This window comes from Anopheles gambiae, chromosome X (assembly GCF_943734735.2).
Source record: "Anopheles gambiae chromosome X, idAnoGambNW_F1_1, whole genome shotgun sequence".
NCBI lineage: Eukaryota > Metazoa > Arthropoda > Insecta > Diptera > Culicidae > Anopheles > Anopheles gambiae.
Genome location: NC_064600.1, coordinates 17,199,229 through 17,215,808, shown reverse-complemented (window position 1 = coordinate 17,215,808; position 16,580 = coordinate 17,199,229). Strand labels below are relative to the sequence as shown.

Sequence of the window (16,580 nt, the reverse complement as noted above, 5' to 3'; positions counted from 1 at the left end):
TTGTAACTCATACACTTAATTGAAGCTGAAACATAACAAAACAAAGCTCTCAAAACGCTCTCAAACGGATTCTGCACGTGACTGCATACGAATCACTTTGTTGGCTCTCTAGATAATGTCGAAGAATCGAAGCACCAAAATCTTTTTGAAAGTAAGTTTCATCCTGTTCCATAACACTTCCGCAAAGAAACTGCACAAATAAATAGTTACACTTCATGTGTTTTTTTTTCTTTTCAAAATGTATTATTATTTGTTTGTTGTGTTTGCATTAGCCAACGGCCATGGATCATAACGCCATGGCCGCATGGTTGACATCGAGGGTTTAAAAGAATATTTAACAAATACACACATACACAGACGTAGTAATGTACAAAGTAGTGTCTAGCCGCATCCAAGGCGTTAAGCGTTTTTTCTTCTTCTTCTTCCTTTTCTGTTGTTTGTCTGTTCAGTAATTAAGATTGCGCATACAGCATTTTCTGTTTGCTTGTTTGTGTTTATGAGGGTCGCGCTGTAATGATTTCTATTCGCCCAGCATCCGTTATTCCCCCCGGTACCGGTACCGTAAGGGATGTGCGCACATTAAGGTGTCCTTACAGCTAGGAGCCGATTGTGGCCGAAGCTGGCCTGAACGACCTGCACCGTACTAATACCGTCGCATTTACCCTAGTTTCTATTGCATGTTCTGATGTGTTGCGTTGAATTGGCTCTCCCCGTCCCTGGTTTGTGGGATGTACGCTAAAAATCTTATATATGTGTATGTGTTACTTTAAACCTATCGGCTGCCCCATCTCAAAGATCAACCGCCGTACGCATAATTTTTGTCTCTCCTGCGTTATGTATGTGTATATGTCTATTTTTTTACATGCAGTTTGTACATGAACGATGTATATATTCAGTAAGATATATAAGTTGTGTTTGTGCGTATTTACTTACTGTAGTTATCGTTATTGTTTTGCGTTGTACGTTTGCATATTGCGATTGCGTGTTTTTTTTTACTTCCGGGGGAGGTGGGGAAAAGGTGGCAGAGAAAAAGCTGTCTCGCTGTGTTCTGTGATGAAGCGTCCGAGTCTTACAAGGAACTGGGTTTGTTTGTTTGTTTTTTTTTTAGGTAAACGAACTCATGCATCCATTCATAGTGCATTCGTTGATATTTGCTACTCTTGTAATTTTCACATACCTCGTCCTATCGTCCCAATTATCCTTAACCTTACGTGGCTAATGTGCTGCAGTAAATCAGCTTGCCTAGCATTATTACAGTTCTTGGCTTGCTATTAAAAGTTAGTTGATAAACTGCGACGTGTTCGCAGTTGTTACAAAACCGCCCCACGAGCACAGCTATATTTCATATCATAATAAATTCCCTCCCTTCTTCTTTGGCCCGCTCACAGCAGAGCACGCCGTGCTGGGCCGCCGGGCTATGCCGTCAATCCTGTTTACATTAACTTAACTACTGTACGCAAGTACACTCGTTGTTGCTGTCCCATCTCCCAGAGCTCTATGCTACGCTACCAGTCACTTCCATTGCTCACGGGCGGGGGCGGAGGGATATTTTTTTGACTATAAAAGGTTTCACCTGCGATTGCACGACGCGCGATGACTCCCCTGGTTAGATCGACACTATTTCTTTAGGTCCATCCTCATGCATAACAAACCACGCATACAAATCTGCACTGGATGTAGGCTCTCCGGCTTGCACAGGACGTATCTATTATACTAGCGCGATCGAGCACGGTCGCAGTTGTGGGATAAAGAAACAAAAAAGAGGTCTAGCAAGCCGCCGTATAACGACAGTCGTGTCGGTGTTGCGTTTTCTAATGCATCATTTTGCGGGGGAATTTTGTGTTGCTGTTGCCAGCTTTATCAATTTTTCCATTGTATAGCTATGGCCCTAATTAGTTAAAGCTGCAAAATATAGATACATTGCAGTGCTTACACCCACAGTCAACTAAAACTATAACCATAAACCACCAAAGTCTTTTTGTGTAGATCGCATCGGCGCTATTGCACTGTTTTTGTTGTTGTTGTGGCCGTGTTTTAGCGGCTAGCAGCGGCTCGAGCCGCCGCACATCGGTTAAAAACGGATCACTTGCTATCGCAGCAGCATCGACAGCGATTTCATCACGATTTCCGATCCTTGCTGCCAGCGCCGTAGTCGTCCTCGTCGGTATCCTTCGCCTTCGGTGGCACGTTGTCGGCGAGCGGGTCCCGGTTCAGCAGCTCCTTTGCCCGGTGCTCCCACATCTGTGGATTGGACCGGACCTGGTGGAAGACCAAGCGGCACGAATTACATTAGTTCAACGGGAAAGCTCACCGCCACAGTCGGCTGATGCGCAGCAGAGTGTGCAGAGTGCCTACCTTGTAAGTATTCTCCTGGACGTACGAATCGGGCTTCCCGTAGTCGGGTGGGTTGGAGTACGGGTCGTAGCCCAGCACGGACAGCATCGGGGCAATGTCTGCCATGTCCCGTATCACGTCGCTCGGTATCTTGCCGACCCACTTGGACAGTGCCTCCAGATTGACGGGCTTAATGACCTGATCGGAGGACCGTTCCACCCTGCGAAACGAAACGACAACAACCGGTGCGTGAAAGGAGTGCTAAAGATTTGGAGGCGGCGCACCGCAGTTGCAACCTACTTCGACAGTGCCACCCCGTTCTCCTTGTTGATGAACTCCTCGTGGTGCAGCACGGAGTCGTTCCAGGGAATGTCGAGAAAGTGCAGTATCTTGCGCATCCACTCTTCCGGGTGCAGTACCAGCTGCTCGTAGTACACCATCATGCACCGGTCGCTGCCAATCTCCTTGCACTGCTCGTGCATCGTCTGGATCGCCTGGTTCCACTTGGTCAGGCACTGCCGGTAGCTGGTCAGATCGAACCCGGTGATCGTAACCTTGCGCGAGATGATCGAGTGCACGGTGGCCCGCCCGTCCCGCACCATGAACAGAAACTTGGCCGCCGGGAACAGCTCGATCACGTACGAGCCCATCTTGAGCGTGAGCGGATCCTTGTTGCAGAGCCGCGGGGCCGGATCGCCGTGCTTGGCAATGATCTCGAGACAGAACTGGGCGATCGCCCCGTTCAGCACCTCCTTCGTGATGCCGGCCTCCACCAGCCGGACCGATTCCTTCTCCGACTTCATCCAGTGGGAGCGCAGCTGCAGGATGCGTGGTATGACGCGCGTTTCCTGACCGCAGCTGGTGGAAATAAACACAAAACAGCACATTAGCAGATTAAACTTAGTGGTGGGAAAATGATGTTTTCGTCGGAATCGATGCCGGCTAGCTGTGAAGTTTTCTGGAATCGATTCCGATGTCGATTCTGATTTCGGAATCGACTCTGGATTTTGAGTCTGCTCCAGAATCGGCTCCGGAATTGGTTCCAGAATCGAATCCAGAATCGACTCCGGAATCGGAATCGGTTCCAGCAACGAAATCGGCTATCAAATCATAATCGGAATCGAAATCGGCTCCAGAATCAGAATCGGCTTCGAAATCGGAGTCGGTTTCAGTATCTTCATCTTCTAAGAATAAGCGTTTGCGTCCAATGATGCTACGTATTGATAGCCGCAAAGAATCCAAAATTATTTGTAAACGATCCATTCTCATGGAGATTACCGGACTGATTTCGCTTCTGAAACTTCTTGTTTCAATTAAATAACTGATTCACATTCCGGAGCTAATTCCAATTCTGGAGTCAAATTCTTGTTCCATTACCGGAGCACATTGCGAATCCCAGATCGATTTCGAAATCGATTATGGATTTGGAGTCTACTCCAGAATCGGCTCCGGAATTGTTTGCGGAACCGACTCCAGAATCGGCTCCGGAATCGGCTCCGGAATCGAAATCGGTACTGGAATCGGATTTGAATCCGAAATCAGAATTGGCTCCAAAATCAGAATCGGCTTCGAAATCGGAGTCGGTTTCGGCATGTCCTTAAGAATAGGCGTTTGGGTCCAATGATGCTATGTATTGATAGCCGCAAAGAATCCAAAATTACTTGTAAACGATTCATGCTCATGGAGATTCCGGGACTGATTTCGCTTCTGAAACTTCTTATTTCAATTCAAGAACTGATTCTTATTCCGGAGCTGATTCCAATTATGGAGTCAATTCTAATTCTGTTATCGGAGCAAATTGCGATTCCTAGATCGATTCCGATCGCGGTGCCGATCCTGGTTCGGGAGCAGATTTCGATTCCGGAGCCGAATCCGATTTTGGAGCTAATTCCGACTCCGGAATCAACTCCGACATCGGCTCCGGAATTGGAATCGATTCCAGCATCGGATCCGAGCTCCCAGCACTAGATTAAACCCACAAGTCCAGCACTAGATTAAACTGATCGGCCTCAACTCTATCGCACTAACAGGCTCGCTTACCGTACTTCCGGATGGGCATCTAGCATGGCGCGCATCAGCGTGGTACCGGAACGGGGCACACCGCCGATAAATATTAGCGGCATGTTCCGATGGTACCGATAGTTGCCTCCACCTTCCGCCGTCTGAGAAAGAGAACAACGAATAAAACATAAAATTAATAGGTCATGTCGCCCCAATAGACAACTGTCCGCGGGGAGTGAAACCTGTACCTGTTCATCTCGCACCATGACACCGGCACTGTGGGCACTGCTGCTGCTGCCGCCCCAGCACATCGAGCGCACGTCCGCCCATTTCCAGAGCAACACCAGCCCGACCAGGCAGCCGACGGCGGCCAACGGGAGCTTGCGGTTGCGCAACACTAACCGCATGATGTCTACCTTCTCTAGTACGCTTCGGTTGCTTCGGTTTCTCCTAGGAGGCTAAGATTCAACACGCCGCTCTCGCGTATGTGCGCGGGGCTTGTGTGTAGACAAGCGGCGGGTTCCGATTTCGTCAACGTGCACCCGGACCAGCGTCCGAAACAATAGTGACAGCGGCGGCGTTCTGGCGCTTATCAGCTTTAAAAGATTAGCCACTTACCCGGTCAACAAACGAACGAACGGGGTTTTGGCGTGTATTAGTCGCTTTTCTTTGTGACCGCTAAAATGAGACGAATGTTTGCTTTAATAAAATGCTATGCTAGGGCAGTAAATGCACGAATGATCACTCACCGTTCTTCAACTGCTTGCGGAATATTTCCTTAGCGTGCTTTTGTCCCGGAAGCGATCGCAGGCGATATGTTTTTTTTCTCTTCAGTTTTTTGTTTGTTTCAGTTCAGCGCTGTTAGTTAGGATAGTTAAAAGGGTAAAGCTAAAGGAACGAACGCGTTTGTGCAATTAATTCGGCCTGTATCGGTTCCCCCGGTCCGCCCGGCACGTGCAGAGCGCTCCAGTGATGAGCGCCGCGCGTTGGAAGATATATTGGCAAAATTGACGTAGCCGGCACTCCGTTGGCGACCGCGGGAGTAGAAGGGAGAGAAGAGAAGGAAGAAAAGGGGAAGGAGGTAAAGCGTCGATATGGTTCGCTCGCGAGATGTTGCTGATGGTTGTTCTCGGTCTGGAAAGGCGATACAATGCACAACCGGGCACAGCAGCAGAAGTTGACGCTGGATGGGGAAGTCTAATGGTGTGCGCCGTCGTCCCGTCGGCCCCCGGGGTCAGGTGCCGAGCCCATTGCTACGGTCACTAGCTATCACGGGCATCGGTTCCCCTGCTCCCGGTAGAACGTGTCTACCATGCAAAACTAGCGCTCCGCTCGTCGGTGTTTGCTTGGTGCTTGTGGGGCTCGATCGGTTCTCGCAGGGGTTGCACGGGGGTCGTCTGGCGAGTTTGTTCCGCCGTTTAGCACCACCCCACCGGTGACCGCATTCTACCGTTACCGCAATCAATTACTACTGCGCTGCTAAGGGGTGCTAAGTTTCTACCCCTCCAATCGGGCGTGTGACCACACGGTGACGGGTTGCGTTCGAGCGCGTTATTTTCTTTTTTTCCAACGAGCCAACGGAAAAGAATGTGACACGTCTGAGCGATAGGGAACCGATGCAGTAGCTCGCTAGAACCCGGCCGTGCATCCGCAGCTCATCCGAAATGGGTCTCGCCGCGTCAGCATGTAACGCTTATCGTTCCGCGTGTAACGGTGCGCGATTTCATCAAGCGCGCGACGAACGTGACGAGCTGCTGGTACAATCAATCAGCAATCCGCGTATCTAGCGCTTGCCACCAGCCAGGTGTTGCCTGCCCCGCGTCGGCCGATGCTCCTTCCGGCTGGTTTGGAGAATGCTGGTTACGCTGTGGCTGTGAATTGAAAAGACGGGCAAAAGAAGAAAAAAACACACACGACAAAATGTGTTAGCATTGCGTTTGGAACTGGGAAGATGCTGCTCTAAAACGTGTAGACCACTTGGCAGCCCTCACTGCTGACGGCTATTGCATTCCAAAACCGGGAAGACACTCAATACAAGCCCGAACCCGGGGGACAATGTGACCAGAGGGGTTCACGTTACTTCTGTTTGCGTCCAACACGCGCCCATCTTTTGCTTAGGCAAAGTGGCTACACTTTGCACTGGCAGCATATGGGTCTGTATGGTCTTCTATTCCTTCTCCCTTAAACGGCACCCACCCAGGTCCTTCTCTCTCTCGCGTCCCGTTTGCGTTTATGGTGACTAGTGGTGGGAGCTTGGAATCGGGCCCAACCGATTTTGTTTCCCAGGTCAATTCCGATTCCGGAGTTGACCCCGGAGCCGTGATCAGAATCGGCTTCGCAATCGGAATTGACCTGGGAATCGCAATTTGCCCCGGTAATGGAATCAGGATTGACTCCAGAAATAGAATTTGCTCCGGAATGAGAATCAGTTCTTGAATTGAAACAAGAAATTTCACAGACGAAATCAGTCCGGGAATCTCCATGAGAATTGATCGTTTACAAATAAAATTGGATTTTTTGCGGCTATCAATACGGACCCAAACGTCTATTCTTATGGAGATGCTAAAACCGATTCCGTTTCGAAGCCGATTCTGATTTCGGAGCCAATTCCTATACCGGAGCCGATTCTGATTTCGGAGCCGATTCCGGAGCCGATTACGATTCCTGGGCCAATTCCGATTCCTAAGCCGATTCCAATTCCAGGGCCGATTCCAATTCTGGAACCAATATCGACCGATTCCGACAAAAACTTAATTTTTCCCATCACTAATGGTGACGCACCATTAGCATGCCGTCACCACACTTACGCTTCGGTGCACAACACCGTGTTGACGCATCGCACGCAGACTCCCCCTTCCCGCTCGTTGCCGGCTTTCTTATCTGTGTACAAAGAACACCCACACTTCCGATTTGCTGCACTTGCAAGTTGCAGAAAGATAAACTGTCTATCAGCAAACGCAGTGTGAGTGGCGCCCACAGGCAAACCCGGATACAACGCAAATGCGTGCTCGCAACCCTCCGACCCTCAGATCCGACTGGGTCGTCTGACTAGAGAAACAACACTAACGCGAAAGGGACAGCCACGGTCGGGTGCGCGCTGGTCTGGCGACGAACGCGTTTGATTAAGGGACACGGTTGACGCATAATAATGATTTTTTTTCTCCTCTTCTTCTTGGGGAGCTTTATTGGTGGTGATGGAGAGGATCGAAGGGCGCGACGAATGAATGATAAGTTCCCTTTTTTGCCGGTGGCTAGCGGAAACAGTGAAACAGGAGGGGAGCCGGGCCAGTCAGGGTAATAATGGAATTATGTTTTCTGAAACGCACAGCAAAGGGCCGGGAGGAGGGATGGAGAAAAGTACGCGGGCGTGTATGAAGTGCCAAAGTGGAAAATAATTTTTCTAACACACACACATACACATTTTTACCAATTCGATTTCGCTCATTTGTTTACTGTTTCGCTTTGGAATTAAATTAGCCCACCCGAACGCAACTCAGCTTACAAAAAAATATTCAAAAACATTCAAAACACGTGGCACAGGGAATGGGAATTTAAAATGCATTACGAAAATGGCACCTTTATTTTCGGGGGAAGGTTATGGCTGAAAGGATGGATAATGGGCGGTAATAGAAGTAAACGATTTCTGTTGATTACATCGGATCGTCGTTCCAATTGGAACACGATTCCCGATCGTGAAGCTCGTCTGTTGAACAGTTGATGGCGTTTTAAATGTCCGGCCGGATGTTTCCGGTAAACAAGGGACTTTTTGGTCCATTTGGTCGCGGTTAAAAAATCGACCCAACCACACACTACCTGTACCCCAATTGGACTTGTTTTGTGCATTAAAAAACAACCTCCTGATAATGACCTGCAGCCTTGTCTTGCACAGCGTGTACCCAGCATAATCTTGCAAACATTTTTGCTTGAGAAAATTGAGTTTACATTTCAATGGTGCTGCGTAGCTAATTCAATATTCCACTCGCCATGTTTTACCATAACAAATACAAAACGATTCCCCAGGCGGCGCTCGCCGCAAGTTGCTTGCGCGCGCGCGCTCCAAAACACAATTAAGAACACGTTTTAGAACCCTGCCTCTCGCCAGACTGTCAGCCAGCGCCAATGTGGCAGGGCAATTAATCGTTACAACATCTTGTTGTTTTCGCTGTGTTGTGTTATAACTATTACTACTGGAACATTGTTTGTACTGATCGTTATCAACCGGGGTCTAGTGCTGCTTGCAGAAATAAAGCTAATAGCGTGTTTTAATTCTTGGTTTTAATAGAGGAATTGCTCAATATTGCTTGAGGAATCATCCATAAATAACGAAACGTGACAAGGATATTGGTTTTACATCTTCCCCCTGTTTATTGTAGCGATAATGAGCGATGCACTCTCCATAGTCTTTTACCGTGCCATAGTGAAATAGAGCCTTTAACCTCCATGTGCCGCGTATTCAACATAAAACTACGATCAATTCAAAATTAACTCCCAAGAGGCGTTCAGAGAAAGACTCAGGCAACAGCAGTCCCCACATTCTTGAAAATTTGTTTGTGATTTCGTTATTTATATTTATGTTATTTATTAACTTCTCATTCCTTCCCTGAAATCTAATGTTTTTCGCGTTCTGTCTCACTTTGTGTGGATCGACTCAGTATGTCAGTATAAGTATTAATTAAGTATTCATGTAGCTCACAAATCCGATGAATTAAATAAATACAAAAAAATTAAATAAATAAATAGATGTACTCATAACACCGTTACGAAATCTATGGATGATCACCTAAACCGACAAAACATCACTCGCCGGTCAGCACTCAATCAATGGCAAACGAGAAGGTAATAAACTGTTACAAATTAACCGTGCTTTGTGCGCAACCAACTGCCAACAACTTCGCCTCGGATTGATGGTGCAGATCCCCATGGAAACAGTTTCGCGGTTTTGGCTTAAACTCACCCTCCCATATCCCACACTAGTGTTGGGTAAATCTGATTCAGATTCATGAATTCCACACTAGTGTGGGGTAAATCTGATTCAGATTCATGAATCTGAATGAAGCTTTAAAATGATCCAATGAATCTGAATCTCGATTAGCAAGATTCATGAATTACAAAGATTCAGGAATCTCTAAGCTCTCTAAGGAATCTCTCAGGAATATCTCCAAAAATTCATAGAATTTGAATTTCTTATTATTCATCTTATTGGTGTAACAGTATTGTTGTTTCTACAAGTTTGTTTTGCTACGGGACAACGGTCACTGCGAGACTTCAACCCACGACGGGCATTCATAACCTACAAAGATTCATAGACCGTGAGCTTCTTATTAATCATCTTGTTGGCGTAACAATCTTGTTGTTTCTACAAGTTTGTTTTACTACGGAACAACGATGCATGCGAGGCTTGAACCCACGACGGCCATGTTGTAAAGTTGTGCAATGTAACCACTGTACCATGGGATTGCGCAGATACAAAAATTTGAAACTCAAACATCTCTAAAGATTCATGAATCCCTGAAGGTTTATGAATCTAAAAGGATTCAGGAATTTTTCGACATTCATAAATCCTTGGAGATTTATGGTTCTTTAGATCCTCAGACAAGGGAGATTCATCATTCTTTGGAGATTCGATTCGAGATTCGAACCACTCATCGCCGAAGATTGATAAGCATGAATCTCAACGAAAGATTCATGAAACCCAACACTACCCCACACACACAGTCTTTCTCGGCAGGCAAACTATCGTTTTAAACGCCTCGTGCCGTTGGCGGCGTACCATTGAGCCGAGAGTTATTAACTATTGCATTTCCTTCCCGTACCGCCACACAGCAGCCTCCTAGACACTTGGTATGTGTGTATGTGTTTATTGTATTGATGAGCAGGTTTTGTAATTTACATCCATCCAAGGCAAGGGATTAATGGTTGAGGGTGAGACATTGACAAATCAATAATCAGCAGACGGACGGGATGTAATTAAGTTTTTACGTGCCACCAGTACAGCGCTGGTTCATTTTGCAGCAACGGGCAGGATACGGCAAGCAGGATCCAATCTTCGATCAAACCAGCGAGGGACAGCGTGACGCTTGCTTTTGGTATCATTTTGATCAATTCCGGGTTACGGCGAAGATGTTCTAAAATGAGCGCTCTGTGCGCAGCATTCGGCAAAGAAAGCGTAATTATACACAGACACACACTTATCGCACCATCATGCATCATATCGCACACTTGAGCGCAAAAACAAAAACAACTGTTTCTCGTGATACTAGAGATGTAGATTAGATTTTTGATCGAGCAGTACTGTGTTATCGTGTTGCTGGAATGTGTAGATTGCTGCTCAGTACACTAGAAAAAGGAAATGTAAAAGGAAAAGGAAAGGAAAAAGACATCAAACCAAACCAGCCGGCATGTTGCGTTTTGCCGATATATCAGACAAAGTTCCGATGTATCAGTTCCTTCCGGCAGCAAGCTTTCGTCCGTTTTGTGTTTTTGTTTTGGTTTGTCTAATGACATGAAAAAGTGCATCACGCGATGCAATTCTGTTGGTGCATTCCTTCTTCAAAATGGAAAATTTCGGACCTATGATTCACACACACATCCACACAAACACAAACAGCGTCCGTGATGATTTGAACGATAATGGCGCAAAAGAATGGTTGGGAACAGGCCAACTTTTAACGGTTCTATGTACTTCTTCAAAGCCACACGCACATACCCAAACAGACAGAAAAGAGGAGGGCGTGTGTACAAGTAGGTATCCGAAAACAAAAAAAAAAGATCCGTTAACCGTCAAATGCGGTCCGCGTGTCGGATCGGCCGCGTTAACGGGTTTTCCTGGCAAGCCTGGCTCGGATTACACGCGCGCATTCTCCCGCCGCGTGATTCTTAGATCGGCCGTCGTCGCTGTCTGTTTCCGTCCAGCTGTGTAAGCAAAGCTTGCCGAAGTGTCGCTTCATTGCGCCTGGGCGCTGTTACATCCAACAAACTGGTGACATGGCATCCCAGCGACTAGCCGCCGGTGCGTCACGGCAGATGCAAGCGACCGTCGGATGTCGAGCGATGCGCAGATTTACGCTGCAACGATCAAAACTAGACAGCTTTAACGAGTACCATTGGCAGACGCTCCCCCCCCCCCCCCTCAGATGTGACCTCCGCTGGTAGCGAGGTCCCCCTCGCGGGGGGAGCAGAGCCAAAAAAAACCAGCTACATCTGGTAAGTTTGTTAATTTTCAAAATGGCACACAGGAGAAGAGGAAGGCGGCAAGTGAAGCTAAAACAACGCGATGGTTCTAAAATTAACACAACGAATTGTCAGGCTGTGGATTTTCTTCTGCAGTTTTTTTTTTGCCTAATATATAGCACCGTACGCAAGACACACACACACATGAGGTGGTGTGGTTGTGCGAGATTGAGACGGAGACGATCTCTGTTTTCGTTTCGCTTTGAATCATCGATCAATGCAGTAGAGCACGGCGAAGAGCGCCGAAAGATAGAAAGCCTAGGAAAACAATTCTGTGGAGTACGCACATCTCTTGGTTGGCGCCGAATTTAATAAGCTTATTATCCCCGGCTATTTTTAGTCACACCGACCTCATCAATCGTTGTAATGCTGCTCGATTAATTGGAACTGCATAATTGAGCGTGCGAAGAATTTGCGCCCCTCTTCATTAGTAAAAAAAAGCAGATCGGAGCAATAATTTGGCGCACTATTCGAACGTGCGGTGATCAATTATAATATCTCCAAATTGACGGGTTCTAACAGGGAAGTGTTCGCATAGGCATGGGAAGTGTTTATCAATGTGTTTAAACAAGATGATTTCCTGCGACTTTTCGATGAAAATATCTGATCCAATTGCGATTCGAATCTTGAGCTTTAATTTACTAATATTTTTCAGTCGTTGCCGCCAAATTTTGGCTCTAAGGCATACATTTTTTACTCTAACGTGCCGAATTATGTCTCTAACTTTGTCAATATTTTTTTACTCTTGTAGGAACTATGATAAAATGACTAAGTATTTGAGAAGATTTCTGACAACTGTAATTTGATATCACAAATTCAACACAAAAACCATGTCATTGATTTTTGTTAAAACAAAAAAGGAAATCTATTGAATTTTAAAGCCATTGTTTACACCTAGAAATAAATGCCAATATTTTTTCACTTTATTAAAACTTCCATTCAGGCCTTTTCTTTTTCAATCCAACTTTTGTTGAGATTCATTCATATGAATCTTCAGCGATGAGAAATTCTCTAAAGTTTCATGAATCTTCAAAGAATCACGAATCTCTACAGATTCACGAATCATCAAGGATTGATTAATCTCTAAATATTCATGAATATCCAAGGATTCATGAATCTAAAAGCTTCATACGTCCATTAAAATGCATATATTTCCAGGGATTCATGAATCTTTAGAGATGTATGATTTCCAAAATATTGAATTTGCCCAATCCCACCTCCAACTTGCCAGTTGTGGGTTCTTGCCTCGCATGGACCGCCTCCCCGTAGCAAAACAAACTATCCGGCTACGTGGTACTTTATAAGAAGTCTCGATAGCCTGTATAGGCTGGCATGTACACGTAGGTTGTTACGGCAAGAAGAAGAAAAATAAAAAGGTCAAGCTTTATGATTTTTTTTATAGATTTATGAATCCCTTGAGAAGCATGAATCATCCCTAGAGATTCATGAATCCCAAGAGATACGATAATCTTTCAAGATTCAAGATTCTTTCGAGATTCATGAATCTTTCCAATCGAGATTCAAATTCATTTCATCATTGTAAAGATTCATTCAGATTCATGAATCTGAATCAGATTTACCCAACCATAATCCATTCCTTCATGAGCTAGCCTGATGGAGCCTGCGACGAATCGGCGTTTGTTTCCATAGTTTTCAGGATGGAATAAACTAGGCTGAAAATCTGAGGCTTGTTTTGCGCGTGATTTTGTATGGAGTGTTTACACTATTTCAGACGCCAATTGTCAAACTCCATACAAAACGGCTGGCTGATATCGTAAAAGCCCCCTTTGGCATAAAAATGGTGATATTGAAAATTCTATCAATGAAATTATTAACTACTTAACTTAAGTTCAATAATTTTGGAACAAACAGTTTCAGGCATTACATTAAATTTTGTTAATAAAGCGATTGACTTACATTCAAAAATTTATGCACTAGAGACAAAAGTAGGCAAGTAAGAGACACAATTTAGTGACAACGTTTTGGCTCTTCTACGCAACGCTTCTTACGCATGTCCATCTAGCTCCGTGTCCCCATATAGCTAGCAAGTTTTGGTGCCAGCCAGTGCTTAAGCTTCATTTCCGCGAATTTCGTTCCAAACGAGGCAGGTGGTGTAATACGGGCGCCAGTGTAAGCAGATGATGAATGGATCCGGTGTCGGTTCGTACACAGCTGTGTGAGGAGGTGGCAGGGGGGGGGGGCGAATCGATCGAAGCAGAATTTTGCAAGTAGAAAACAAAGCGTGCAAATCGTGCACACAGCCACAACGTTCGGGCGGGCATATGTAACCGGGGAGAAATTTCAGCTCCCCGAACACAACGACCCCCCCCCCCCCCCCTGCCCACCCTTCATCACAACTACATCAGCATCCCTTATGTTTATGTTGACTGCCGGGTTTTATGCATACTTTACCCATGCAAGGGCAACGGGCAGGCTGGCGGATCGGCCAGCGGAAGCGCAGGCGCATTCAACACAATGTCCGTCAATGCCACCCACATCGTTTCGCTTGTGTGTGTGTGTGTGTGTGTTCATTTTTTTTCGAACTGCCACCTTGCAGAGGGCAGACCGCATAAATGAAGCCATGAGTAGTTCGCAGCCGGACCCAACCACTACAATCTGGCGGGTTGGACGGTTGGGAAAGCAAACAAACAAACAAACAAACGCTGCCAAGTTTTATTTCGCAAACAGGGCCCAGCGTAGGCAGTATCAGTATCCGAGATCCGAGTTGGATCGATTGACCCCGGGGTCCGGCGGAAGGCCGCAGTTAGTAATCGCGACGGTTGACAATTCATTAGGAAGCGTCTATAAGACCTTTGTGTTAAGGATTAAATGATATCCAAAAACAAAGTAAAAGGAGAAAGCCATTTTGTGGCATCTTGGGGCTTACCAGAACAGGGTACCGTAATGCAATGTAAATATGTCTTATATGTCTGTAAATAGCCAATCGTTTGAATAATCTTTTGTATTATAATCCCTTCTGCATTTTTTGACGACCCACACACACATACACATAGAGTTGCTTAGGTACTTGTCTTATTTCTTGCCAGAGGAGTTTCTTACACAAACATGACAGTAACTCTCGCCGCGCAGGAGATCTGGCTGGCAGACGACTCTAGCTGCTGCTGCTGCTGCTGACGTTGGCGCGCCGTACGCTTCTTTGTTACACAGGCCCCCCAAGAATTGCCATGCTGGTGCGATAAGGAGTAAACAAAAAAAAAACAACTACTAAACTGGTGGTTGGGCCGGTTTGGTGGTACAGTCGTCAACTCGTACGACGTAACAACATGCCCATCATGGGTTCAAGTCCCGAATAGCCCGTGCCCCCATACGTAGGACTGACTATCCTGCTATGGTAACAATAAGTCAAAGAAAGCCAGCTCACTTCACTAGTGGGTACAGGCAGGCCTTGACCGACAACGGTTGTTGTGCCAAAGAAGAAGAAGAAGAAGAAACTGGTGGTACGGAGGAGCGAACTGGTAGTCCACAAGCGCTCAGAACCTTTCGCACCCGAGGAAGATCAATTAGCGGACGGCGTGACGTCTCCCAATGGAGGTCAAGCACCCTAACAGTCCCCGGCCTAAATTTGGCGGTTAGCGCTTTGGTGTGTATGTCAATGCGTCGTTAAAGCCATTGGCTGGAGGGGAGGGGCGGAGGTAGACGGGTGCAGTTCCGTTACTGATGGCAATTCCAGCTGTGCCGTTTAGCAAATGCGATTCTCGGGGACTCTCGCTCGTTTGTAACATCCTTCGCCGTGTCGCATAGGAATGGATAAAGTCTGTTTCGGGAGTGGGGGAGATTTGATGTAGATTCACCACATTACAAGACATCGGTTCGGTTTTGGAGTGCACGAGGAGCTTGGGCCGTCCTTTTTCCCGGTGGATTGCCCCGGGAGACTTAGGGTAAAGCAAACATCAAACCTCCCGTCTTCCGTCCCATTGGAAAGCATTCCTTCACCAGAGTTAATCTTCAGCTTCAGCCGCGCTTTCCCTGCTCGCATCTATACCCTCGTATCTATACCCTGTGTATCTCTTTCTTCAAAACTCGCCAACTTCTGCTGCTGCTGGTCGTCAACGATGAGTTTGGTTCTGAGTTGTAGTTTTTTTACGAGCTATAAGCAACCATTGTGCCACCATTCGATTGCATCTTCCAAATGCACTGGAGAGCGATATTTCCATTGATCATGAGCCTTACTTCTTTTTGCTACGTACCGCTTTGATGCTTTTGCTCGTTCGTTGGCCGGGATGTCAGCAAGGGCAAGAGCAGAAGGTCCGATTCTGTTGTTGATTGCAGGCCGGGATATGACAGTTGCTGCTGTGTGCAGTGTTTCTCCGGTTGGAAGCGGTGTTGTATCGTTTGATCGAAGATCCCGTCTTACTAGACTCACACACATGCACACAATTACACGCACTCACGTCTATGCACTTTCACGATGGGACAGGGCAAGAGTTCCGCGCACAGAACGGCAGGCAGAAGCAACATACAAATAAACAAAAACTCCCCGAACACACACGGCAGCGCGACTTAGGCGAGTGTACACTCGAACGGCCCGGACGGTTGGATCGAACTCTCGGGGACGCAGCTCGGGCTCGACGTGCCGACTGTCATCGCTGGGAACATAAAGATCAGAGATGGCAAACCCCGGTCCGTGTGATGAATGGACTGCAATAAAATAATGTTTTGGATTTTATTTTCCGATAATTGTATGATTTTTTTTTTAATGAGGGAGTCTAACTTTACTTTACCCTTGAATCAACTAGCATTTTTTTCATCTAATTTCTATTGTCCAGCTGCTAGCGTTCAGCATAATTTAACTTTTTCTAATTGGTTTGCCATCTCTGGTTGCCGTTTCGTAGCAGTGTGTGTACGTCACAGCGTATTCGTAAAACACCCATCACACGAAACCAAGGTGTATTAAGAAGACTAGGTGGTTGGAAAAGGCCTTTGGAGAGTGTGGGAGGAGGATTATCATTTTTCAGAATCCTTACGTCATTTTGAAAACCGTTAACCATTAATAC

At 46.4% G+C, this 16,580-nt stretch overlaps 1 protein-coding gene across 3 annotated transcripts; it reads right to left on the bottom strand.

Moving 5' to 3' along the window:
- Positions 1–305: 305 nt before the first annotated feature.
- On the bottom strand, positions 306–16,215 carry LOC1277417 (protein-tyrosine sulfotransferase). Of its 3 annotated transcripts, none has more exons than XM_316879.6 (7): positions 15,774–16,215; positions 5,085–6,206; positions 4,584–5,013; positions 4,375–4,496; positions 2,635–3,192; positions 2,356–2,554; positions 306–2,259 (listed from the first exon to the last, which is right to left on the bottom strand). In XM_316879.6, exons 3-7 carry the CDS (start codon positions 4,740–4,742, stop codon positions 2,119–2,121), a joined length of 1,179 nt encoding a protein of 392 aa, XP_316879.5. In that variant the 5' UTR covers positions 4,743–5,013; positions 5,085–6,206; positions 15,774–16,215; the 3' UTR covers positions 306–2,118. The 3 variants fall into 3 exon arrangements, with proteins under 3 accessions (XP_316879.5, XP_061500765.1, XP_061500760.1); XM_061644781.1 differs by having other exon boundaries at positions 15,757–16,159; XM_061644776.1 differs by lacking the exon at positions 15,774–16,215 and adding an exon at positions 7,143–13,886.
- Positions 16,216–16,580: the final 365 nt, after the last annotated feature.

What these genes read in the sequence shown, in the direction of transcription:
- LOC1277417 (XM_316879.6), bottom strand. Translation starts at nt 4,742, where the DNA reads ATGCGGTTAGTGTTGCGCAACCGCAAGCTCCCGTTGGCCGCCGTCGGC. An exon ending in GATGCCCATCCGGAAGTACG is followed by an intron (nt 3,193 to 4,374) that starts GTAAGCGAGCCT and finishes TATTTCCACCAG; the next exon opens with CTGCGGTCAGGAAACGCGCG. An exon ending in TCCAGGAGAATACTTACAAG is followed by an intron (nt 2,260 to 2,355) that starts GTAGGCACTCTG and finishes GTCTTCCACCAG; the next exon opens with GTCCGGTCCAATCCACAGAT.